General features: G+C 43.1%; 1 protein-coding gene across 1 annotated transcript in view; it reads left to right on the top strand.

Annotated features, from left to right (window-relative positions):
* WDR33 (WD repeat domain 33) overlaps positions 1-24,848 on the top strand; it is a 108,201-nt gene that overhangs the window by 78,413 nt on the left and 4,940 nt on the right. Inside the window, exons 8-20 of the mRNA XM_025405595.1 lie at positions 6,760-6,886; positions 8,303-8,457; positions 8,552-8,630; positions 9,076-9,186; positions 10,157-10,251; positions 10,460-10,546; positions 10,936-11,075; positions 11,671-11,823; positions 13,335-14,423; positions 16,407-16,515; positions 19,745-20,183; positions 24,219-24,382; positions 24,493-24,585. Of these exons, the coding sequence (XP_025261380.1) occupies positions 6,760-6,886; positions 8,303-8,457; positions 8,552-8,630; positions 9,076-9,186; positions 10,157-10,251; positions 10,460-10,546; positions 10,936-11,075; positions 11,671-11,823; positions 13,335-14,423; positions 16,407-16,515; positions 19,745-20,183; positions 24,219-24,382; positions 24,493-24,585 (2,841 nt within the window). The remainder of the gene's footprint in view (positions 1-6,759; positions 6,887-8,302; positions 8,458-8,551; positions 8,631-9,075; positions 9,187-10,156; positions 10,252-10,459; positions 10,547-10,935; positions 11,076-11,670; positions 11,824-13,334; positions 14,424-16,406; positions 16,516-19,744; positions 20,184-24,218; positions 24,383-24,492; positions 24,586-24,848) is intronic.

A 24,848-nucleotide genomic window follows, 5' to 3' on the forward strand; every position in this document is an offset into this window, starting at 1 on the left:
CATATGGGACAGTGCAGTTTAAATTCTTCAGTATTTGTGTTCAGGGGGAATTCCACACAGATTTATAACAGTCTTTTTCTTCACATAGCGCTCTACAACTGGAATGTCTTAATTTTAGAATTTTGCAATTGTACCTCCAAGTCTTACTGCTGAATCTTTCATGTGCCCTTTATCACTGGCTTCTTTAAGCTCTGCCATCCTACTGAGGATTCGGCATGTCCACCACAGTCTACCTATAGACTCCTGTCAGTCCCCTGCAGGGCCACACTTTGTGTCTGTAGTGGACTTTGTAGTGTCTGGAGCAGATTTGGTGCTGTTCAGAATTTTGTCTTCCTTTTTTTGTTGTTGTTAGGGACTTGATTCTGAGAAGTTTAATTACTTGAAAAAATGCTTGGTCTTTCATCAGCAAGAAATTTTCAGTACTAAAATCTTTAGCTTTTAGGGAGATGTTTTTAGTACTATAACGTCTAGTCACTAGGCTACAAAAACTCTTGTTACCTGGGTGAATTTTCCATTAAGTCTGTATTAATTCTTTCAGTATTACAAACACTACATTCTTGGAATTTTCACATTTGGGGAATCACAAAGAGCCTAGAATAATGGTATCCTGAAATTCTGTACCTCAGAAATGAAATGATCCAATTTAGTGTAGAGGCATTCTTTAGGCTTAATGTTTGAAATGAATAAACCCTGTGTTTGGTACTTCATCATTTTTCTATGAAATAATAATTTAGGTAAGATTAAGTTTTTATGTGCGCTTTGCCTCTTCACAAAACCCACAATATCCTGAAACTTAATGCGCGCATACCATGTCTGAGAGCTGCCAGTGAAAAGCTGCATCCCTTCTGAGTGTCTGAGCCTCATCTTCCTGGGACCACAGGCACTGGCTTGTTCTATTGGCAAATGAAAACACTAATTGGTATCAGTCATTCCCTTGAGTTTTGAATAGAGGGACACCAAAAGTAGTTGCCATTAAATAAAGTAATAAAAGCACATGTTAAGAAGTGTTTGACCAGCCTGTGCAACACAGGGAGACTCCATCTCTACAAAAAATAAAAAAATTAACTGGACGTGATAGTGCATGCCTGTAGTCCCAACTACTGGGGAGGCTGAGGTAAGAGGATCGTTTGAGCCCAGGAGATGGAGGCTGCAATCAGCTCACTGCAGCCTCCGCCTCCTGTGCTCAACTTCCCATTCCACTCTAGCCCCAGCCATAGAGTGTGACCCTGTCTCAAAAAAAACAAAAGTTAAAGAGTATAGAAGAGTAAATGCCACTCTTGTTCCCATACCATTTCTTCTCCCTAAAAAACTGTTACTAGCTGAAGTATTATTTTATACAAATAGAACCATATTAAACCTTGCTTTTCCACTTACATTTTTTAAAAGGCTTATTGGGGGTGTGTGTGTGCGTGTGTGTGTGTGCGGTATCTTGTTTATATGTATTTTGTTTTATTTTTGAGACAAGATCTCCATCACCCAGGCTGGAATGTGATGGCAAAATCACAACTCACTGCAGCCTTGACCTCCCAGGCTCAAGCAGTCCTCCCACGTCAGCCTCCTGAGAAGCTGGGAGCATGGGTATGCACCACCATATTTGGCTAATTTTTAAGGTTTTCTTGTAGAGACAGGGTCTCACTATGTTGCCCAGGCTGGTCTCTACCTCCTGGGCTCAAAGAATTCTCCAGCCTCAGCCTCCCAAAGTACTGGGATTGTAGGTGTGAGCCGCCATGCCTGGCCCTGAGGTATAATTTAAATAAGGTAACATTTACCCTTTCTAGGTCTACAATCCTATAAAATTTGACAAATAAATACATTATAATGTAGATATAGAACATTTCCAAAACCCCCAAAAAGGTCCTTATTTCTGCCTCAGTTTTATGAGCTGGATTGTATTCAATTATATATCTTTACCTTAATTTTCTTAAATAACTTCTCATTGATTCATGTTTAGGTTATTTCCAGTTTTGTCAATTCAAACAAGGTGCAGTAAATATCTTTGTACATACATCTTGGTGTGCTTTTGCAGTGACAGGGTAAATTCCTAGTAGTGGATTGATAGAATCAGTGGTTATATGCCTTTAAGATTGTGATAGATATGGCCATATGGCCTCACCCAAAAGTTGTCCTAATTTACTTCCCAACCAGTTACAGATGAGAGTGCCTATTCCTGTCTCTCTTGTTAACATTGAGTGCCACCAACTTTAATTTTTGCTTTTCATTATTTTTTTGTTTTTGAGGCAGGGTCTTGCTCTGTTGCCCAGGCTGGAGTGCAGTGGCATGATCTTGGCTCACTGCAACCTCTGCCTCCCTGGGCTCAGGCGACCCTCCACCTTTGCCTTCTGAGCAACTGGGACTACAGGCATGCACCACCATGCTCAGCTAATTTTTGTATTTTTTGTAAAAATGGGGTTTCACTATGTTTCCCAGGCTGGTCTCAAACTCCTGGACTCAAGCAATCCACCCGCCTCGGCCTCCCAAAGTGCTGGGATTACAGGCATGTGCCACTGTGCCTGATCAATTTTTGTTAATTTGATGGGAAAATATTACCTAGCAAAGTAACTTGCATTCAGTGGTGTTTTTTTTTTCTTCATATTAAAAACATATCTAAACAAACAAACAACAAAAAATCAGAGTTCACACATGAAATATAATCCATGTTGTTTATTCTTAAAACTACAATATTATACTAGAGGAAATGTGGATAGAAGTTCATCTTTGTTTCCATTATTCTCAATGTGATTTTCATTTTCTACCTATCCGTATCTGCATTTTGGTAACCATACCAAAATGTACAAGTATAAAATGTACAAAATGTATATACATATGTTAGGATGATTATAAAAATGTGTATTTATATGTATAGTTTGTGTGTTGTTTTGCTTGCTTTTTAGTTCACATTATTTCATGAACTTTTTTGTCTCAAAAATCTTCATTTTAATAGTTTTTGGCTGTGGCAAAGTTTGTTTAATAATTCCACTTCTAAGCTTTGTTTCCATTTTTTTGCTATTATTAATAAGACTTCAAGTGCCACCTTTTACATATCAAAGGTTTTTTAAAATCCACTTAAATTATTAGAATGAATTTCTACTGGTCTTATTCCTCTGGATCTAAATATATCAACATTGACATGTGAGGGTAAAATTTTATCATTTGAATTTTTTTTTCATTTCACTGAAAATTCAGTCACTTCTTCCTGAAGAATGTTTTAATGTAAAAGAGAAAAATAAATAGATTAAGCTGGAATAGAAGAAAATTGATACGCAATCTATTTATTTTTCTCTTTTACATTAAAACATTCTTTTAATGATATATGCTGCTTATAAAGATTTCCCACCCACTTTCCAGAGGTAATCCACTGTTATGTAGTAAGTTCAGTAAATTTTTTTCAGTTGAATTTTCTCAATAGGTCATTAATGTGTTTCAGAGTTGAAAAATTACAAAACAGTGTGTAGTGAAAAATCTCCTTTCCCTTGTGTCCCAGTCTACCTAGTTCTTGGAGCCAGTTGATGTTATCAGATTCTTTTGTATTCTTTCAGACACACATGGTATGCATTTTAGAGCAAAGGGGTGTGGGTGTGTATCCCTCTGTTTTTAAGTTATAAATGTTAGCATGCTACACATACTTTTTTCATATATTTTCTTAAGTAACTTTATTTCATTTATTTGTATTTAATTTTGAAAAATTAGATACTACATGAACGTGGTTCAAAAGTAAAATGATGTAAAGGCTGAAAAATGAATAGTCGGCTGGGCGTGGTGGCTCACGTCTGTAATCCCAACACTTTGGGAGGCCTAGGTGGGCCGATCACGAAGCCAGGAGATGGAGACCGTCCTGGCTAACACGGTGAAACCCCGTCTCTACTAAAAATACAAAAAACTAGCCGAGCGAGGTGGCGGGCGTCTGTAGTCCCAGCTACTCGGGAGGCTGAGGCAGGAGAATGGCGTGAACCCGGGAGGCGGAGCTTGCAGTGAGCCGAGATCCGGCCACTGCCCTCCAGCCTGGGCAACAGAGCGAGACTCTGTCTCAAAAAAAAGAGAATAGTCTCTCCCTGTTCCAATTCACTGTCTGCTAGGTACCATTCTGCACTGAGTATGTATAGAGAAGCAAATAGGAAGTGACACAGTTTTGTTTTTTCTGCTCTTGTAATTCTTACATTAACCTTTTCGTATCTAAGAAAGCAGTATCACATAGTCCTTAAGAGCAGAGGCTCTGGGGCCTCCCTGCATCCAGATCTCTGCTTTGCCCCATATCATCAGTGTGGTCCCACACAAGTTCTTTAATCTGTCTGCGCTTTATAGTCTTCAGATGTAAAATGAGTCACTACACAGACTTCGCTTAGAATAACACTACACTTAAGTATATGGGCTTGCTAGTATTGTTTGTTTTATTAAGAAGAGCGATGAATAAAATTATATCCAAGAATCAGGACCAGTTTGATTTATATTTGTGATGTGTATGAACATGGGTAAATTCATGAGATTCCTCACTTGCTTAAATTTTAATAAATTTTAGAGAACATTAGAAAACAAAATTAAAGCAGCTGAAATTTATTTTGTGGTTCCTTTTTGGGTTCATAGTTTTTTGTTTTTACGTATGCTTCTTTAAACATCTTAAAACTAAACAGACATACGTTCTTTATGTAATAAACGTGTCCCAGAGAAGATGAGGGTAGAGATGGCTCTTAAGAATATGAACTTTTCGTATAGTGCGTTGTAATTTGAAACTGCTTTCCCAGGCATTTCCTATAATCCCAAATTTGATTGATTAATGCGTACATAGCTATACATAATACTTATTTTTGAGTGACAATAGCCCATAGAGTTTTAAAATTCCCTGGCCATACCTTTTCAGGGGCAAATCATTAATTAACATTTCTTAAGGCAAACAAGGGACAAGGGAGACTGAAGTGTATTTATATTTCAATTATTCCATCTTCAGTTATTTTTCTTTTTAAAAGACAAAGCAACAGCAAAACCTCTCTTCCCCTTTCCCATCCTCAGATCCCAGTTACAAAATATGTTCATTGTAGAAAATATAAAAATATAGAATAAACATGAGGAGAGAGAGTCAATACCACCTTCCAGCTTAATATTATTTCTGTTAACAATTTGGTGTCTAGACTCCTGGCTTTTTTCTTTTATTTAGATAAGCTCACACAGTCACTCATGTTATTGACTATTGGCCTTTTACAGTGATGGTATACACTGGTGTATTTTTTTTATTAATAAATTTCAAACATTTTAATCATGCCATTAAATCATCTATAGGGTTGTTTATAATAGGTGCATCACATTCCTTTAAGTACATATGCCACACTGCAATTTATTTTGTAATATATTTGTGTTCTATTAAAAATAAATTGAATCAGTAAATGTCCTTGCAGACAAATCCTTTTGCACATGCATTATTTCCTCATGATAAAAATCTAAGACATGAGATTATTGGGTTGTAGGAGATGCGCTTTCTCATACTTTTGATACACACAGCCAAACTGTTCTCCAGATTGTTTGTTACCTCCCCACATGCTTGCCATATGGGGTATTGTGTTGGGAGAAACCTGTGTCCATTTGAGACCCAAATGTCTCCCCTTATGAACGGGTACCAATCACTTTCGGTGCCTCTAACCCATTTCTTCTTTCCCACTTCACTTCCCTTTGTCTCTATTCTTCCGTATCCTTCCTTGTTTCCACCTCAGAACTTCACAGAAGCTGGATTTGATCCTGGGCAGAGAAGGAAGCTCTGAATGTTCTTCCTCACTCCTCACCTGCTTCTTAGTTCATTCGTTATGTGAAATATTCTTGGGGCTTTGTACAGCATCCAGTTCGTCAAAAATCATACCCATCTTTTTCAAATTTGCAAACTGACTTTCACGTTTGTGACTTTTAGTAAGTTAATCTATTACACTTGTGAAGTGACCTTATGCTCTAGCATGGTGGTTAATGAAGTAACCATCCCTGGAATCCCACGGACCAGGCTCAGAGACTCACTCCTGTTCTTGCTGACTGACTTTGGGATCTAGGATGTGTTATTTAACCCCTCCAGCCCTTCTATTTCTTCACTTGTAAAATGGAGATAATGCTAATACTTTCCTCAGGATTTTGTGAAGATTTAAAAAGGTGATGCTTACATGTGCTCATTACACTGCCTAAAATATAGCAAGCCTGCAGTAGGATAGCTGTTATTATTACCTCATCTAACTGTCACAACATGTGTGAATCAAGCAAAGAGTGTATTTCTCCTGCATTTCAGTAAACAGGAGCTGAAAGCTGGCTTTTCCTGTCATTCCATCTAGAAAGTGGTGTCCTAAATTACTAAATGGTGGTCTCAAAGTCCTAAATTCAGGTTGAATCAAGTTCGTCTGTAAGAACTATCACCAAGTGGGACAACTGAAGTGAGTGACAGGGATTGTGCCCTGGAATCAGGGTAATCGGGAACAACATGAGATGCTTCAAAAGCTTTACATAATGGGGTCTTGAGAGGTCAGCCTCCAAAAGCCTCGACTGACCTCCCGGCAAGTAGGTGGGAAGATGCACTTGGCTCCAGGAGAAGAGGACTGGCTCCTGTGTGTCTTGACATAGGAGGAGAGGATACTGTATCTGAAAAACTTCCAGACACAGAGGCCAAAGAGTCTTCACAAAACAAGTTTTAAGTTGACTGAGCACTGAGAGCAACACATTTACTAGGTTTCTCTACTTTGGTTTAAATTGCTTTACATGCATATAACTAATTAGGTTTTAATCCTAACTTGTTTCCGACAGGGCATGGTGCTGACGTGAAATGTGTAGACTGGCATCCAACCAAAGGGTTAGTTGTTTCAGGAAGTAAAGATAGTCAACAGCCAATCAAGTTCTGGGATCCCAAGACTGGGCAGAGTCTTGCAACACTGTAAGTGATAGGAGCCCCACTTTGGCCTCTGAACAAAGGGGAGCAAAGCAGTGTATCCTTTAACTTTTAGCTTTGTTTTCTCTTATGTATTTCTGGAAAAGTCATTTAGGCAACAGATGGACTTGGATCTATAGACTTCTTATTAATTAAGTATGATTCATCTCTGAACTCTTAATGAAGTGAGGCTTGTTTCTGTCCTGCCATGTAGACCTAAGTTTAATTTGGTTGTTATATGGGGGTGGGGAGGAGGATGAGGAGGGAGGTGGTTACTATTCTAGCCCATTGTCTGTCGTCAGAATACCTTGTGGCACTGTGAGGAGTGGATGCGTGTGCCCCTTACTAGACACGGCCCAGCCTTCTCCATCTCACATCGTCTATTTCGAGAGGGTTTTCCTCTGGTTTTGAACCAGTTCTCATTTTTTGTCTGATGTGCTTACTTATGTAAGCTATGTAATCTAGCTTTCTCTTTCAGTTATTTGTGAACATTCACAACTACATGCATGTGTTAACTTTTTTTGACGAAGCATCCATTTCCTGGTCTTTCCCACTGGGAAGAGGACCATATTCAAAGTGAATTGGTTGGAGCAAGGCTGCTTTGTTGTACAACCCCAATGGCCATGCCAACCTGGAATGCCTTGTGAATTTTCCCTTGGATATGTCCATTGTGCAGGCCAAGGGTTGTTGCATTGTCTTTAGTTCAAATTAAGTTTCAAACTTTCCAGTCCATTTTTATGCTTTGTCTTAATTAGAGAAACTTTATGGAATTTTTGAAATGTAATGAGCTTTATTGAATATTAATTTCTGTGTTCATGTGCTTCCCCTGCTTCATGGATAAATTTTACTGTTCAGTGGAAGCTCTGCTGCTATATTATTATTATTATTATTATTATTATTATTTTGAGACAGAGTCTCACTCTGTCACCCAGACTAGAGTGCATTGGCGCAGTCGTGGCTCACTGCAACCTCTACCTCCTGGGTTCAAGCGATTCTCCTGCCTCAGCCTCCTGAGTAGCTAGGACTACAGGCACGCGCCATCACCCCTGGCAAATTTTTGTATTTTTAGTAGAGTCTGGGTTTCACCGTGTTGGCCAGGCTGGTCTTGAACTGACCTCAGGTGATCCACCTGCCTCGGCCTCCCAAAGTGTTGGGATTACAGGCGTGAGCCACCACACCCAGCCTCTGCTGCTGTTTTAACTGGTTGATGAGAGCTGTCTATGTCTGGGCAGTGCATATTATTTCTGTCCTTGACCTGTTTCTTTTAAGAGTGTTTAAAACTGTGATCCTTTAATGTTACAGGCTTTATTGCTTCTAGGCCGAACCTCTTGCCATCTTGATCCATTCGCTTTTCATCAAAAATGGTCATTATATTTATACTTGTTTTGAATTCTGACTTTTTTTTTGATACTTTGTTTCTAGTCACGCCCATAAAAACACAGTAATGGAAGTGAAATTAAACCTTAATGGCAATTGGCTACTCACAGCATCACGTGATCATCTCTGTAAACTTTTTGATATCAGAAACCTAAAAGAAGAGCTTCAAGTCTTCCGAGGTCATAAGAAAGAAGCCACAGGTCAGTGGCTGTGAGACGCTTCTCTTTGACAAGGGCAGCTGTGGCATTCTCAGATCCTGACTGCCGTGTCTTTTCCCCTGTCTGTGTTCTGCAGCTGTGGCCTGGCATCCTGTTCATGAAGGACTGTTTGCCAGTGGAGGCTCTGATGGCTCTTTGTTATTCTGGCATGTTGGGTATGTAAGATTTAGTATGTGAAAAAGTCGTGTATTTTGTGAAGAGAGCACCTGAATGTGTGCAGACATGATAGTTTTGTAACTTTTTTGAGTGTTCATATATCCTATATCAGAGACTGCTTGCAGTTTTCAATTCTAAATCCAGCCTGGAATAGAAAATGTACCTCTGTTTGTGGATATGGAAGTCATTAAGGAGGAATAAAATAGATTTCCTAGTTTCTAAATGCTTGCAGCCTTTTCCCCTATGAAGTGCTCTTTGGATGAAAGGGTAAATGTCCTTTGGCAATGACAAGCCAGTACCCCTGAGACATGTGGAATTCACCAGAGTCCAAGTCCAGGCTTTGGTAGCTTCGTTTTAAGGGTAACAGAAAATGTCTTTTTTGAGGGGGAGGGAGGAGCTGGGTAACTTTTGTGAAAAAGTCTTCTCTCTTTGGTGCTGTTGCAGGGTAGAGAAGGAAGTGGGTGGGATGGAGATGGCCCACGAAGGGATGATCTGGAGTCTGGCCTGGCATCCTCTTGGGCATATTCTCTGCTCAGGCTCAAATGACCATACTAGGTAAGCTTTATATTGAAATAGCAAAGCTTTATATGGAGCAACAGGAAATAAATACTGTATGGGTTTATTTTTATTGGTTGATTGATATATTAATTTATATTCCAACTTATTCTTGGGAACATTTTTGTAGTGGTTTACAAACACTTATATTGCAATAAAGAGATTGGGTATTGAATATGGTTTTGGCTATTCAAATTTTGTTTTGCCTTCTGACTTAAAAGTTTTCCTTTTTTTTTTTTTTCTTTGAGACAGGGTCTCTGCCCAGGCTGGCATGCAATGGTGCGGTCTCAGCTTACTGTAGCCTCAACCTCCCTGGGCTCAGGTGATCCTCCTACCTCAGCCTCCTGAGTAGCTGAGACTATAGGCGCACACCACCACACCTGGCTAATTTTTGCATTTTTTGTAGAGGTGGGGTTTCACCGTGTTGCCCAGGCTGATGTCGAACTCCTGGGCTTAAGCAATCCTCCTGCCTCAGCCTCCCAAGGTGCTGGGATTACAGGCGTGAGCCACCTTGCCCGGCCCCACATTTCACTCTTATTTTTATTATTATTTTAAGAGACAAAGTCTTATTCTGTCACCCAGACTGGAGTGCTGTGGTGAGATCACACAGCTCATTGCAGCCTCAAACTCCTGGGCTCAAGCCATCTTCCCGCCTTAGCCTCCTGAGTAGCTGAGACTACAGGTGTGTGCCACCACACCCAGCTAACTTTTTGATTTTTATTTTGTAGAGACAGGGTTTTGCTGTATTGCCCAGGCTAGTCTTGGACTCCTGGACTTAATCCTCCTGCCACAACCTCCCAAAGTGCTGGGATTACAGATGTGAGCCAAAGTGTATGACCTCACATTTTAAATTTGTAGAAGAAACAAATTGTAAAAACTTGTTATGTTTACCAAGGGTCTGCCTAGTACTGTTAAGTGCCCAGAAAAATACTGAAACCATGCTTCTCTTCTCCTCTAATTATTTTTACAGCAAATTCTGGACTCGAAACCGACCAGGTGATAAAATGCGAGATCGATATAATCTAAACCTTTTACCTGGAATGTCTGAAGATGGAGTAGAATATGGTGAGACTCTTGCACATCTGTCCTTCTTTGAAATCTGGTATTCTGTTATAGAAGTGTTAGATGTTGGGAAGATTATACAAAATGAATTTTAATTTTACAGTAGATTTATTTATAAATCATCGGTGACATTCATTTTTATAAAGCATTAATTTTATCAGTCGCTACTTTTATAAATTCTCTATTGACAATGGTGTATTACTATTTATAGATGACCTTGAACCTAATAGCCTGGCAGTAATTCCAGGAATGGGAATACCAGAACAACTAAAATTAGCTATGGAACAAGAACAGATGGGTAAGAGAAGTTACACAGATACATTTTATTTTTATAAATTTTTTTCTTGACCTGTTTATCTTCCTGATAAATATATTGAAATACCAAAATGATTTATGTTGAGAAATGTTGATAAAAATTATACAAACAGCATAATACTCAAAATCTCTTCCAATAATGTGTTCATTGATCAAGTGGCCAATTTCTTTAAGAGGCAAAGGCAGGGAGAGGGATTGCATTGGGAGTTATACCTGATGTAAATGACGAGTTGATGGGTGCAGCACGCCAACATGGCACAAGTATACATATGTAACAAACCTGTACGTTATGCACATGTACCCTAGAACTTAAAGTATAATAATAATTAAAAAAAAAAAAAAGAGGCAAACCACTTTTCTTTATGGTTACAGGGAAAGATGAATCAAATGAAATTGAAATGACAATTCCAGGTTTAGACTGGGGGATGGAGGAAGTGATGCAAAAGGATCAGAAAAAAGTACCTCAGAAGAAAGTTCCTTATGCCAAACCCATTCCTGCTCAGTTCCAGCAGGTAAGTAAAAGTGATTCCACCTCATCCACGCAGAGAGGTTTTGGTTGGTTAGTTTGACATTTCTCTTGGATTATCTCACCGTTGAAGGTGTTTCTATACTGGAGCATTTTTCCCATATTCATGCACTGTTAGACATGGTTCTCATCTACTGCTTTGCAGTTGTATTGAGTTTGTTATCAGTCTTCTCTGTTCTGTCCTCACTGCTTATTATCATCCATGCTATGAGAGGAAATAGAAGAAAGGCACGGAGCAGAGGGAGTATGGGAGCATGCTGATTCTCTTCTCCATTGTTTATCTATCTTCTGCTTTAATTGTCCCCTCAACACAAAGGGCATGTACCCTGTGAAAAGGCTGGCAAGCTTTGCATTCTTAATAACATGCAGTATCTTGCAGCTTTTATCACCATAGTAATTTCTACCTAGTAATATGTCAGTAAGAATTAGCATGAGTCATGTACTTGAGTCATGGAGAAAAGGTATAAAGAAAGACGGTTCGGAGGTTAGATTGAGCAGATGACATTGTAGAGTGGTTTTCTCATTTTATCATTGTGATTTTCATACTTAGGGTATATTTTAGTATTCTCTTCTTTCCCAAGGCTTGGATGCAAAATAAAGTTCCAATTCCTGCTCCAAATGAGGTGCTGAATGACAGAAAAGAAGACATTAAATTGGAAGAGAAGAAAAAAACACAAGCAGAAATTGAGCAAGAAATGGCTACATTACAGTATACTAACCCACAACTTCTGGAGGTGTGTGAAGCTCTTTAGGGGGGAATTGAGGATGAGCTAAGAGGGTAGTGGTGGCATTTTTATTGATATGCTCTTAAGGAAAAGGGAAGGGACTCTCCAGTGGTCTGACAAGCACCGCCATTTCCTCTTGCTATGCTAGAAGACTAGTTTCCAAAAGAATCCTGTTTCATAAAATTTTTAAAAATGTGTTATTTATGTATTTTGTTTTATTTATTTTATTTTATTTTAGAGACAGAGTCATGCCCTGTCACCCAGGCTGGAATGCAGTGGTGCGATCATGGCTCGCTACAACCTCTGCCTCTCAGGCTCAAGTGCTCCTCCCACATTAAGCCTCTTGAGTGGCAGAGACTACATACACGCACCATCACGTCCGAGTAACTTTTTTTTTTAAAGTGACTTCCTTGAGTCATATCTTGGACTTTTAAAACCCAATTAGGGTCAGGCGTGGTGGCTCACACCTGTAATCCCAGCACTTTAGGAGGTCGAGGCAGGCAGATCACCTGAGATCAGGAGTTCGAGACCAACCTGGTCAACCTGGTGAAACCCCACCTCTACTGAAAATACAAAAATTAGCCGGGCATGGTGGTTGCATGCCTGTAGTCCCAGTGACCATGGGAGGCTGAGGCAGGAGAATCACTTGAACTCCAGAGGCAAAGGTTGCAGTGAGCTGAGATCTCACCACTACACTCCAGTCTGCACCACAAAGTGAGACTCTGCCTCAAAAACAACAATAACAACAACAAAAACGGAATTAGTGGGGCAGTGAGTAGATCTAAGTTAAATATACATTTTAAATTGAAAAGATAAAGCCAACATAGTTTTAATTTGAATTCACCTATTTATGAAAGACTTTTTCTTTTTTGTCAGCTCATATAGCAGGTAGCTTGTTCTTATTTTTCCTACCTGTGTTAGCTACCAAGAATGATGAAAGTGGTGAATTATTGGGCTTTCCCTGATCAAGATGGACATAAATAATCCTGACTAGGCCAGGCACAGTGGCTCACGCCTGTAATCCCAGCACTTTGGGAGGTGAGGCAGGAGGATCAGTTGAACCCAGGAGTTTGAGATCAGCCTGGGCAATACAGCAAGACCCTATCTCTACTACTACTACTACTACTACTAATAATTAGCTGGGTGCGGTGGCACGTGCCTGTAGTCCCAGCTACTCCGGAGGCCGAGGTGGGAGGATCGCTTGAGTCTAGGAGGGTGAGGCTGTAGTGAACCATGATTGCACCACTACACTCCAGCTTGGGGGACAGAAAAAAAAAAATAAGGAAAAAAAAATCCTTACTGTTGTGTCCCAGGACTTAAAAAGAATGAGAAAGAACCTAAAACTCCTTACAGTGCTTGAGTGTTGCATGGACCCTAATTACCACTGGAGAATGAAGAGTTTGAGCAGTTTTTATGTTTATTTTGAGAGTCCCCTAATGGAATACATGACAGCAATATTGTCATTTTCAAGGGTTCTGGCCTATTTATTCAACATGCTTTTTTTCTTTCTTTCTTTCCAGCAACTTAAAATTGAAAGACTTGCACAGAAACAAGTTGAGCAAATTCAGCCTCCTCCCTCATCTGGCACCCCTCTCCTTGGACCCCAGCCTTTTCCAGGACAAGGTCCAATGTCTCAGATTCCTCAAGGTTTTCAACAGCCCCATCCATCTCAGCAGATGCCAATGAACATGGCTCAAATGGGGCCTCCAGGTCCACAGGGACAGTTTAGGCCTCCTGGACCCCAGGGACAAATGGGACCACAAGGTCCTCCACTGCATCAGGGAGGTGGGGGGCCACAAGGATTCATGGGACCACAGGGACCCCAGGGCCCACCCCAGGGGTTGCCACGGCCTCAGGACATGCATGGGCCCCAAGGAATGCAGAGGCATCCTGGACCTCATGGTCCTTTGGGACCTCAAGGGCCACCTGGACCACAAGGTAGTTCTGGTCCTCAAGGTCATATGGGTCCTCAGGGTCCGCCTGGCCCACAGGGTCACATAGGCCCCCAAGGTCCGCCTGGCCCTCAGGGTCACTTGGGCCCACAGGGGCCTCCGGGTACTCAAGGTATGCAGGGACCACCTGGTCCCAGAGGAATGCAAGGACCTCCTCATCCTCATGGGATCCAAGGCGGGCCGGGGTCTCAAGGGATCCAAGGTCCTGTGTCTCAGGGACCTCTGATGGGATTGAATCCAAGAGGAATGCAGGGGCCTCCAGGCCCCCGGGAGAACCAGGGTCCTGCTCCCCAAGGGATGATGATGGGCCACCCGCCTCAAGAGATGAGAGGACCTCACCCTCCGAGTGGACTGCTGGGACACGGCCCTCAGGAAATGAGAGGTCCTCAGGAGATCCGAGGCATGCAGGGGCCTCCGCCCCAAGGATCAATGCTGGGACCTCCCCAGGAACTGCGAGGACCTCCAGGCTCACAAAGTCAGCAGGGGCCACCCCAGGGCTCTTTAGGACCTCCACCCCAGGGTGGCATGCAAGGACCCCCCGGACCTCAGGGACAGCAGAACCCAGCAAGAGGGCCACATCCATCTCAAGGGCCTATACCATTCCAGCAACAGAAAACGCCTCTGCTAGGTGATGGGCCCCGGGCCCCCTTCAACCAGGTATTACTCATTTCCAACTTACAGGCATTACCACACTGGGAAAATACGCTCTGCACAGAAGCGATACTGCTGAGTAGTGTGGAAAAGGGTCACAGCTGGATATAAATACTTATTAAGTAGTGGCAGTAGCTTAAGATACTAGCATCCTGGCTGAAGAAGGAAATCATAAGAATGATGAGTTAGGTTATACTCCCATTAAGTCCATCTCAGTATTCATTTTTACTTCTCACCTTTTTTCTTTTTTTTGGTAATAGGGTTTCTTCCAGAAAAGGTCAACTCTCATTTGAGTACAGTTGATAATTGTCCCAGGGCTCCAGGAGAGCTGTGACCCTGAGGAGGAAGCATGCTTTACCTGGTGGTCGGCTCTGAGGCTGTCATGCCTCCTTTTCCGGGCCCTTTACATTGCAGCCTGGTGTTCCATGGGCCTGCCAGCCACTGAGTCACCAACTCTGCTTTGAAGAGATAGGATGGAGTATTTAACCATGAGTATACTATAGACTGTATACCTCACTCTGTTTATTACAGTGAATAGAAATAAACAAGACCTGTGATTCCAGAATTGAGCTGAGCATTCTGGAAATGGTGACCCTTTGGATGAAACTCTGCTCAAGTTGTTTTCAGCTCACATATAACAGTATTTGCAGGAAGGAGCATTTCTGTAGAAATTCTCCTTTTTTGAAGACTCTGTTTTTGTTAGCCAATTTTTATTGCTCATTTGCTGAGCTTGTGCTTGAGAGATACTGTGAAGTTCAGGTTGCTTGGGGAAGTGAATTACAAAAAGAATTGCGTGAGCATAAATAGATGTAATACTGCTCAGCTATGTGCGTTTTATGCTTTTCTCAAGTTCTTAGTCTGGAGGCATTATTTGGGTATGAATAACTGAGTTGTGTCCCTGAAAACTCACTTTTGGTCCATTGTGGACCAAAAGTGAGTGAGTAAGCGAATGTTGACTCCCTGAGACACTTGGAGAAAGGGGATGCTACGGATGTAGAAACCACAATCTGTTTTGGTTTTTCAAATACCACCAGGAATCCCTAATGTAAAGATGACCATTGGGTTCCCTGAACTCAACTAACTAGCTAAAACAAATTAGCTACTATTCTAAAGTAGATCTTCCAGAACCTAGAAGTGTCATAGCAATGGGGAATCTGATGGCATCTGAGTTATTTCCAGATTTTTATTCAGCACTTCTCAGAAGTTAGGATGAATTAAATAGAGGATTGCCATTCTAAATTGCCATAAATCTTGAAGTATTATATATTTTATTAATTTACTGCTCAGTTGTATGTGTGTATAATATTTATTATAAGCTGTTTTCCTAACTTTTTGGTAGTAAATTAACAGTTTTCATTTTAGAGGATTAAAAAAATGTGAACTTTAGCTACTGTGTTATAACTGAAACATGTCAGAGTCACAAGGACAGGCCTGAGTTTCTGGGACAATTCGATGAGATTTTTTATTGTACCATGTAGTAAAAGATTTTATACATGGAAAGCATGATTCTGAAATTTTAATTGACCTATAGAAATACTGGTAGAATGAGTCTGAAGATCTGATACTTTGTAGTGCATTTCAGATCTCAGAAGTTGCCTGATGAACATTTGTGCTCTTTTTCCTTATATGCTGAAATATAACTTGCTTCACATTAACCAGACCAATTACTTAAACCAGTTGTTTTAATTGGTTTAATTTAGTGTTACTGTGTTAGGATTTCTGACATTCCATTAATGCTTTTTTTTGGCATTACAAGTAAAGATCTAATTTTAAATAAAAGTTGTCAACAGGTTTAAAATACAGGTGTTTTAAAAAAATTATTATAGTACGAGAGGTATCTCCTTTCTCCTGATTTAAGGACAATGTTGCTGTCATCTCACTAGCTAAATATTTACTGGGTGTTTTTATGTTGTCATGTTATGATACAATCGCTATTTATGTAGCACAAGCCTGTGATTTCATACCCTCACTTTAAAAACATATTTTCAGGAAGGACAGAGCACAGGCCCCCCACCCCTGATACCAGGCCTAGGGCAGCAGGGAGCACAAGGTCGCATTCCTCCTCTGAACCCTGGACAAGGACCTGGCCCCAACAAAGGTAAGTATCTGCTCAGCTGAATAAAATATTATATTCTACCACCTTTGTGCACAGTTTACAGTAAATAGTTTTGTTGGTCAGTCATTGATAGACTGGTCATTTGAACCTCTCGGCAAAATAAGGGCATGGTCATTCAGGTAGGAACTTTGTCTTTGGTTGTTTTCTTAGATCGGTTTAGTAGGCAGCAGCGCTGGCCAGAGGAAGTAAGCCCCTCACCCCAGAAGCTGACAGTGAAGGCACCCGAGCAGGCTCCAGCAGTCGTGCCTGTGTGGCAGGGCTGGCCTTGCCCATCTGTTGCCAATGCAGGTGGTTCCTGTGCTCACTGAGTACATATGTATGTTTCTCCCATCCTGAAGAGATGAATTGTTTCTGCTTAAATTTTTTGACAGTGCTTTTATTATCACACCGTGTCCTCCCAAATCCTGTCATATATTGAATTCTTTAGCTGGTTATGTAGTTGTGCACCATTTGAAAAGAAGAAAGCACTCTACCCATATGTGGTTCCTCAGGTTGTTGATATGAAAAGGAAAGAGATGAGAATGATTAGTATTGAGATGTGGGGCTGTTTGGAAGTTTAGAGTTAATCCTTCCGGAGCTGGAGCAGGAGCGTGGTAGGCAGCACGCTGTTGGGGAGAGTTGGAGGGGGTGACTCGGAGTGTGGATGGAGGGGAGTGAGGAAACACTGTGTTATGTTCGACACACACTTCATAGCAGGGAGAAACCACAACTCGGAGAATCAGGAGGACCGCAGAGGTTGCCCTTCACAGAACTTTACTCTCTCAGTTTTAATTGGCTAAGCCCACAGCACTGTGTAGTACATGTTAAGATTCTTGCCCCCATTTTATCCAATTAAGAAAAGTTCTTGTCAGCATTACAGCCCTGGGACTTTGTGAATTTATGCTAATCTTGAATTGATGTGTGATATTAGAGGTAAGAAAGAGATAAGGGAACTAGAGTGTTTACTGCTTTCCCGTTGTGTGGAAGCGGTAGTAGAGGCTCTACGGAAGGAAGGTGGCCCACAGGGAACTAGAGAAACAAAAGGAGAGTCTTTTACCCCCCAAGTTATCGCCATCAGCAAACTGAGAGCTGCCTCTCTTCCTCTCCCTGCCCTGTGTCTGTCTCCACCTCCTTCCCTCTCATCCTTGCTCTTTCCCTGTTCTCTTTATCCCCCGCCCCCTTTCTTTCTCTTCCTCCTTTCTCCTCCCAGGGACCAAAGGGAGAAGGGAGAGCCGAGAAAGTGGCCCTGCCATCCCCTACTGGAATAACCGCCGCCGCCGCCCCATCACTGGTGGCCACATCCCTTCTAATTTGTAGTGGTGGGTTTCTTTCCTTGAAGAGCAGGGTACTTTTAAACAGATAGAGGTAATGGGAGGATTAATATTCATAGGTAAGTCCGAACGGAATATGTTTAGCTTCCTTACTCCAAAGGTCTGCTGTTTCTGAGATTACACTAAGTTCAAACAACATCATGTCAGTGAAGAAGCCATTAGCTGCAGGAACACACTGAGAAGTGAAGGAGCCTGTCTACCAGAAGGAAATGGAGCTAGGATCTTTGCAAACTGCTGAGTAGAGGGGAGAGGACGGGTAAATGAGACAGATGGAAAAGAGTTGGAAAAGAGAGACTCCTTTAATGGCACATTTTTATCCTGAGATTTCCAAGCATTTTATATATATTGCATGGTAAGGAAGAATTGAAATAGCCAATAGAAATGAATGAAAATGCAAAGGGAGGGGCCGGGTACAGTGACACATGCCTGTAATCCCAGCACTTTGGGAGGCTGACTGGATGTATCACTTGAGGTCAGGAGTTCAAGACTAGCCTGGCCAACATGGTGAAACCCTGTCTCTACTAAAAATACAAAAATTAGCCAGGCGTAGTACCTGTAATCCCAGCTACTCGGGAGGCTGAAGCAGGAGAATCACTTGACTCCGTAAGGTGGAGGTTGCAGTGAACTGAGATCATGCCACTGCACTCCAGCCTGGGTGACAGAGTAAGCCTCTGTCTCAAAAAAAAAAAAAAAAAAAAAAAGAAAAAGAAAAAGAAAGAAAGAAAAGAAAGAGGAGGGATGCTGTTGGCGGGGAGGTGAGAGTTATGGCTGGCTGGGGCACAGGAGGGGTTTGTCTTTATTGCCAGGGAAAAGCAGTAAAAGGCATAAACTGGGCTATTGGAGGAATTTCACTTTAAAAACACAGTTTTTGTTTTTAGAATCAAGAGTATCCTTTTACTACCTACTTTTTAAAAGTGCTTGATTTAAACTGTATGTTGACCAAAAATAGGTAAACATTTACAAAAGCTGCAGTAGTTCAGTAGCTGGGAAAACAGTCCCTTCCAAGTTAGGAGGTGAACTAAGTTAACCATCACACATTTAACTGGCATCTTTCCATCTTTATTCAGTACTTTCACTGTGGTACATATTTTCAAGTATTTTAGAAAACTTTAGTGGGATTCCAAACACTGTCTTCAAAGAATGGTGAGAATATTGTAGATGAGGAACAACATTCATAGAGAGGTGCAGAAAACCCCGACACTGAGCCCAGCAGGGTGGTCATCAGGCAGGTGTTTGAGAGGCCGGGATTGCACGTACCTTACAGAGGAATCAAGTGCAACAAGCTGGGGTTAGAGGAGGGATGGCATGGGTGGCAGTGGCGCCCTGTTGATGGGTGCAGAGGTGAATTCTTGGGGTTAGAGGAGGGATGGCATGGGTGGCAGTGGCACCCTGTTGATGGGTGCAGCGGTGAATTTTTGGGGTTAGAGGAGGGATGGCATGGGTGGCAGTGGCGCCCTGTTGATGGGTGCAGAGGTGAATTCTTGGTGCGCTTCCTGGCCTGCAGCATTAATTTCCTCTGTTGTGTCCGCCTTGGATGTGGAGCAGGTGGCCCTAATGAAATGCCTGAAAGAATAGGGGCAGACAAAGGAAGCTCCTTCTGAAGCCCAGGAGGCTCTCTCATTTTTCCAGTGTAAACTAAGAGATGGAGAGGCACTGCTGATCTCATTTGAGATGAGTAATTTGCCCTAGCTAGTGGGTGATGAAGTTGAAATCTGCACCCCAAAGCTCCTGTTCTATTATACAATGCCTCAGGGACATTTGTCTCCTAACTAAGCTGAGAGCCAAGGAGGGAAACCATTCTCAATAAAGAATGTATTCTGAAATGTGGAGATGCTACAGATCAGACCTGTGTTGGCAGGTTTCCTGGAAGACATGGTAAAAGTCAGCTTTGTTTCCTTTAGGTGACTCCCGCGGCCCTCCAAATCATCACATGGGCCCGATGTCAGAGAGGCGGCATGAGCAGAGCGGCGGGCCTGAGCATGGGCCCGAGAGGGGGCCTTTCCGGGGTGGCCAGGACTGCAGGGGTCCCCCTGATAGGCGTGGCCCTCACCCAGACTTCCCCGATGACTTCAGCAGACCAGATGACTTCCACCCTGACAAGCGCTTTGGCCACCGGTTACGTGAATTTGAGGGGCGAGGAGGACCTTTACCGCAAGAAGAGAAGTGGAGGCGAGGGGGCCCTGGGCCTCCGTTTCCCCCTGATCACAGGGAATTCAGCGAGGGGGATGGCCGGGGTGCAGCCCGAGGCCCTCCGGGGGCATGGGAAGGCCGCAGACCTGGAGACGAACGTTTCCCCCGGGATCCCGAGGACCCACGTTTTCGAGGGCGCAGAGAAGAAAGGTGGGACAGATACTTTGTGGGCCCATTCCATCTTCAGTGGAGCTTTTTACCTGCTCTCTCCACAAAGGTCTCTTTCTTCTTTTTCTTGAGGAAAGAGAATTACATCAATTACTAGCCCTACACTCTCTAGAGTTTGCATTTGGACTTTTAAAAAAAGTGTGCTTTTTTAACCTTAGTCTTCTTTTAATCTTTGCTGTCTAGAAGTCTTTTTCGTTTTGCTTATTTTTTTATTTTTTGGTCCTTTTAAAGAGATGGGAGGATCAGTATACTACAAGACTTGCTGGGATTTGACTTAAAATTTCCAGGTTCTTCTTGATTAGAATGATGAAATATGAGGCAGCTACCTAGATTGGAAATAAAGGGGTTGTGAAATAGATGCAAGTTTTGTGTAATTGCCCAATAATCTTAACAAACTTAAACTGAAAAACAATCTTCCTGTTAAACTTAGATCAGGCTTGAACACTCATCTCAGCCTGCTTGGGGAGTTTAAGGAACAGAAGAAATGTGGAGAAAGAAACAGGAATTAGCCCAGGACCAGTGTGGCTTATGCCTGTAATCCCAGCACTTTGGGTGGCTGAGGCAGGGAAGATCACTTGAGGCCAGGAATTCAAGAACAGCCTGAACAACATAGTGTAACTCCATCTCTACAAAAAAAAATTAAACATTAGCTGGGTGTGGTGGTGCACGCCTGTAGTCCTAGCTACTCAGGAAGCTGAGGTGGGAGGATCAGCTGAGGCCAGGAGGTTACAGTGAGTTATGATTATGCCATTGCACTTCAGCCTGGGCTACAGAGCAAGACCCTGTCTCTTAAAAGAAAAACAAAACAAAACAAACACCCAGGAAATAGTAAAATCTCAAGTGAGACTCAGAATATTAAAGATGATGATAATTGAGTGTTTATTTTGTGTCAGATGATGTTACCTCATTTAATTCAAGGAATTTGTTTTAATTTAGGAAATTAATGACCTCATTTTATTTAAAGAATTTGTGAGATGGGTGCGACTGTCAGCATCTTATGTTGATTCAGACAGAGTAAGAGCAGTGTCTTGACTTTCCGAGGTCTGGCAGGTGGTAGATGTCAGAGATGGGCTTCAGGCCCATGCTGTTCAGCACTTCCGCTTTTACTGTAGTCTCTGACTGCTCCTTAGCTATCCATGTCCTTTCATCTCATTTTTTTTTTTTTTTCTTGAGACGGAGTCTTGTTCTGTCACCAGGCTGGAGTACAGTGGCACGATCTCAGCTCATTGCAGCCTCCACCTTTCGGGTTCAAGTGATTCTCCTGCCTCAGCCTCCTGAGGAGCTGGGATACAGGCGCACGCCACCTCGCCTGACTAATTTTTGTATTTTTAGTAGGATGGGGTTTCACCATGTTGGCCAGGCTGGTCTTGAACTCCCGACCTCAAGTGATCCACGTTCTTCAGCCCCCCAGAGTGCTGGGATTACAGGCGTGAGCCACCGTGCCTGGCCCTTTCATTCCATTTCTTACTCTTCTTGTGAATAGGTAGTTAATGCTGGGCACAGTGGCTCACTGTGGAGGCCGGCCGAGGTGGGCGTCGTGAGGTCAGGAGTTCGAGATCAGCTTGGCCAACATGGTGAAACCCTGTCTCTACTAAAGATACAAAAAACTAGCCAGGCATGGTGGTGCGTGCCTGTAAATCCCAGCTACTTGGGAGGCTGAGGCAGGAGAATCGCCTGAACCCAAGAGGCAGAGGTAGCAGTGAGCTGAGATTGCACCACTGCACTCTAGCCTGGGTGACAGGGCGAGACATATATATATATATATAGTGGTTGGTGGTTGAGTTATGGTTGGCCAGCCCACCCTCAGGGGTGGTGAGAAAAGCATGGCTGATGACAGGCCCGGAAGCATGACATAGTGAGGGCTAAGGAAGCAATTGTTTTGGGAAGGGGAGATAGGGAGGTTAAAAATAAAGATGTAAGGGCTCCCAGTGTTTTTAAGACCCTCTCTTAATGATATGCAAGCATTACCTTTGACATGGCTTTTTATGACTAGAACAGCTTTACGTCTACATAATGTTCACTGGCTTATTGAATCTCTGCGTCTTGTGCAAAATGTTACATTTTACCTTGTCTTTTTTTCTTTTTTCTTTTTTTGAGAGGGAGTCTTGCTTTGTCGCTCAGGCTGGAGTGCAGTGGCGTAATCTCTGCTTGCTGCAGCCTCCGCCTCCTGGGTTCAAACGATTCTTGTGCTTCAGTCTCCCGAATAGCTGGGATCACAGGCACGCGCTACCACGCCCAGCTGTTTTGTATTTTTAGTAAAGATGGTGTTTAGCCATGTTGGCTAGGCTGGTCTCGAACTCCTGGCCTCAAGTGATCTGCCTGCCTCGGCCTCCCCAAGTGCTGGGATTACAGGCGTGAGCCACCATGCCTGGACACCCTGTCTTGATTTGTATTGTCTTTCATCTGTCCGTGCAGACCCACAGCCTAGGCTGGTGTATAAGAGTGTAAAGGTATTGTGGTTATATAGGAGAAAGTCCTTGTTCTTAGAAGAAACGTACTGAAGCATTTAGGGGTGAAGCTCCTGTTGGCAACTGATTTTCAAATGGTTTAGAAAACATGTTCGTGAGTAGCTGGATGGAGAAGATAAAGCACATGTGGCAAAATATTAAGAAGGGATTGATCTGGGTGGAGGATCTGGGATGTTCATTGTACTGTTCTTTCAGCTTTACTGCAAGTTTGAAAATCTTCCAAGTAGAAGATTAGGGTAAAAGGCAATGGAATGGAAACCAGAGGAAGAGCAGAGGCTCGGCCTGGGAGGAGGCCACGCAGCTCATGCAGAGGGGCCCTGGAGGGCGGCGCCGCTGCCTCTAGTGTGCGCTGCCAAAAGGTCACTTTCTCTTCTTTCGCACAGGCCTCCTGGTACCCTGCGTGCCTCAGCCATGCTCCCAGTCAGTGTAGTCTCCTAGCTCCAGAATTCCTGAGAGAAGGGGAAGCTGCTCACTGAGCAGGGCTCCAGGCTGCCGGCTGGCCAGTGGATGGCTGCCTCTAAGCCAGATGCTGGCCTGTGTGCCTGTCAGCTGTGGGCCAGGGCCATGAGTGCAGCTCGTGGCCACGGAGGCCTGCCCCTGGGTGGAGGCTGTAGGCTGGGGCAGATGGCAGAGCCCCTACCCACAAACAGGTCCAGTATGGTTGGCAGACATGATCTGTGCCCCCATTTTTCTGATTATGTAAGTCATAAATGTTCATCATACAAATGTAGACGATAATGACAAGTATTTGTGAGGCAGTGGTACAGAACCTGGGCCGAGGGTCAAGACTGGCTGAGGTCAGATCACCAGCACTTACTCTATGTCCTTGAATAAATGACATCAGTAATCTGGGCCTCAGTGTTCTCATCAATGAGCTGCTGCTAATACCAGCTTCATATGGTGGCTGTGAGAATGAAATGAATGAAACAAAGTATACTCGTAAAGGACTTGGCATGGTATAGGCACTTTAAAAATGTTGATGATGTTATTCCTAAAAGCCTGAAAGAAGCTTACAGTAACCCCACCCTCTGGTATGCTTCCTTCTGGTCTGTTTTTGCCTCTGGTAGTATTTTTTTTTTTTTTTTTTTTTTTGAGACGGAGTCTGGCTCTGTTGCCCAGGCTGGAGCGCAGTGGCCGGATCTCAGCTCACTGCAAGCCCCGCCTCCCGGGTTCACGCCATTCTCCTGCCTCAGCCTCCCGAGTAGCTGGGACTACAGGCGCCCGCCACCTTGCCCGGCTAATTTTTTTTGTATTTTAGTAGAGACGGGGTTTCACCGTGTTAGCCAGGATGGTCTCGATCTCCTGAACTCGTGATCCGCCCGTCTCGGCCTCCCAAAGTGCTGGGATTACAGGCGTGAGCCACCGTGCCCGGCCGCCTCTGGTAGTATTAATAGGATTATACAATGTGTCCTTTCAAAATACAGTTTTATTTTGTTTTCCTCCCAATCAGCATTATATCATGCTTTCTCATATCACATTCTTGTTTGAAACGTGAACTTAGTGGCAAGGTGTTCCCTGAGATGGACATTCTGCTGTTCTCGCTTTACAGTTTCAGAAGAGGAGCCCCGCCGAGGCATGAGGGCCGCGCTCCCCCCAGAGGAAGGGATGGTTTTCCGGGTCCTGAAGACTTTGGCCCGGAGGAGAATTTCGATGCTTCTGAGGAAGCGGCCCGAGGACGAGATCTCAGAGGTCGAGGTCGGGGTACCCCACGAGGTGAGCGAGTTACTAAGGACACCTGGTCTGGAAGAATAGGGTGCAGAATACAGTGGTTGTGAATATACCGGGAACAGTCTGAGTGCAGCACTGTTTGCTCTGTTGTGTAGGAGGAAGGAAGGGTTTACTTCCCACTCCTGACGAGTTCCCTCGCTTTGAAGGAGGGCGGAAGCCAGATTCCTGGGATGGAAACAGAGAGCCTGGTAAGGAAAAGAACCGCTTGTTGGGTAACTCTAGATAGCAGTTCACAAAGTGAGTTCTGAGGGCCCTCTCTTGGGTGTACCGGGTCCCCTCTTTCCAGCTCATGTCTCCCAGGGGCCTGGGCTGTCTCCTGTCCAGCAGCCACAGATCTTGATCTCAGCAGGTGGAATGAGAGCAGAGGAATCCGCCAGACATTACAGGAATCTATCTGAGTATAAAACAGGACTGCTCTTTCCACTAAATTGTTTTTGGAGAATAAAGTTAA

Source organism: Theropithecus gelada, chromosome 12, assembly GCF_003255815.1.
Source record: "Theropithecus gelada isolate Dixy chromosome 12, Tgel_1.0, whole genome shotgun sequence".
Lineage (NCBI taxonomy): Eukaryota > Metazoa > Chordata > Mammalia > Primates > Cercopithecidae > Theropithecus > Theropithecus gelada.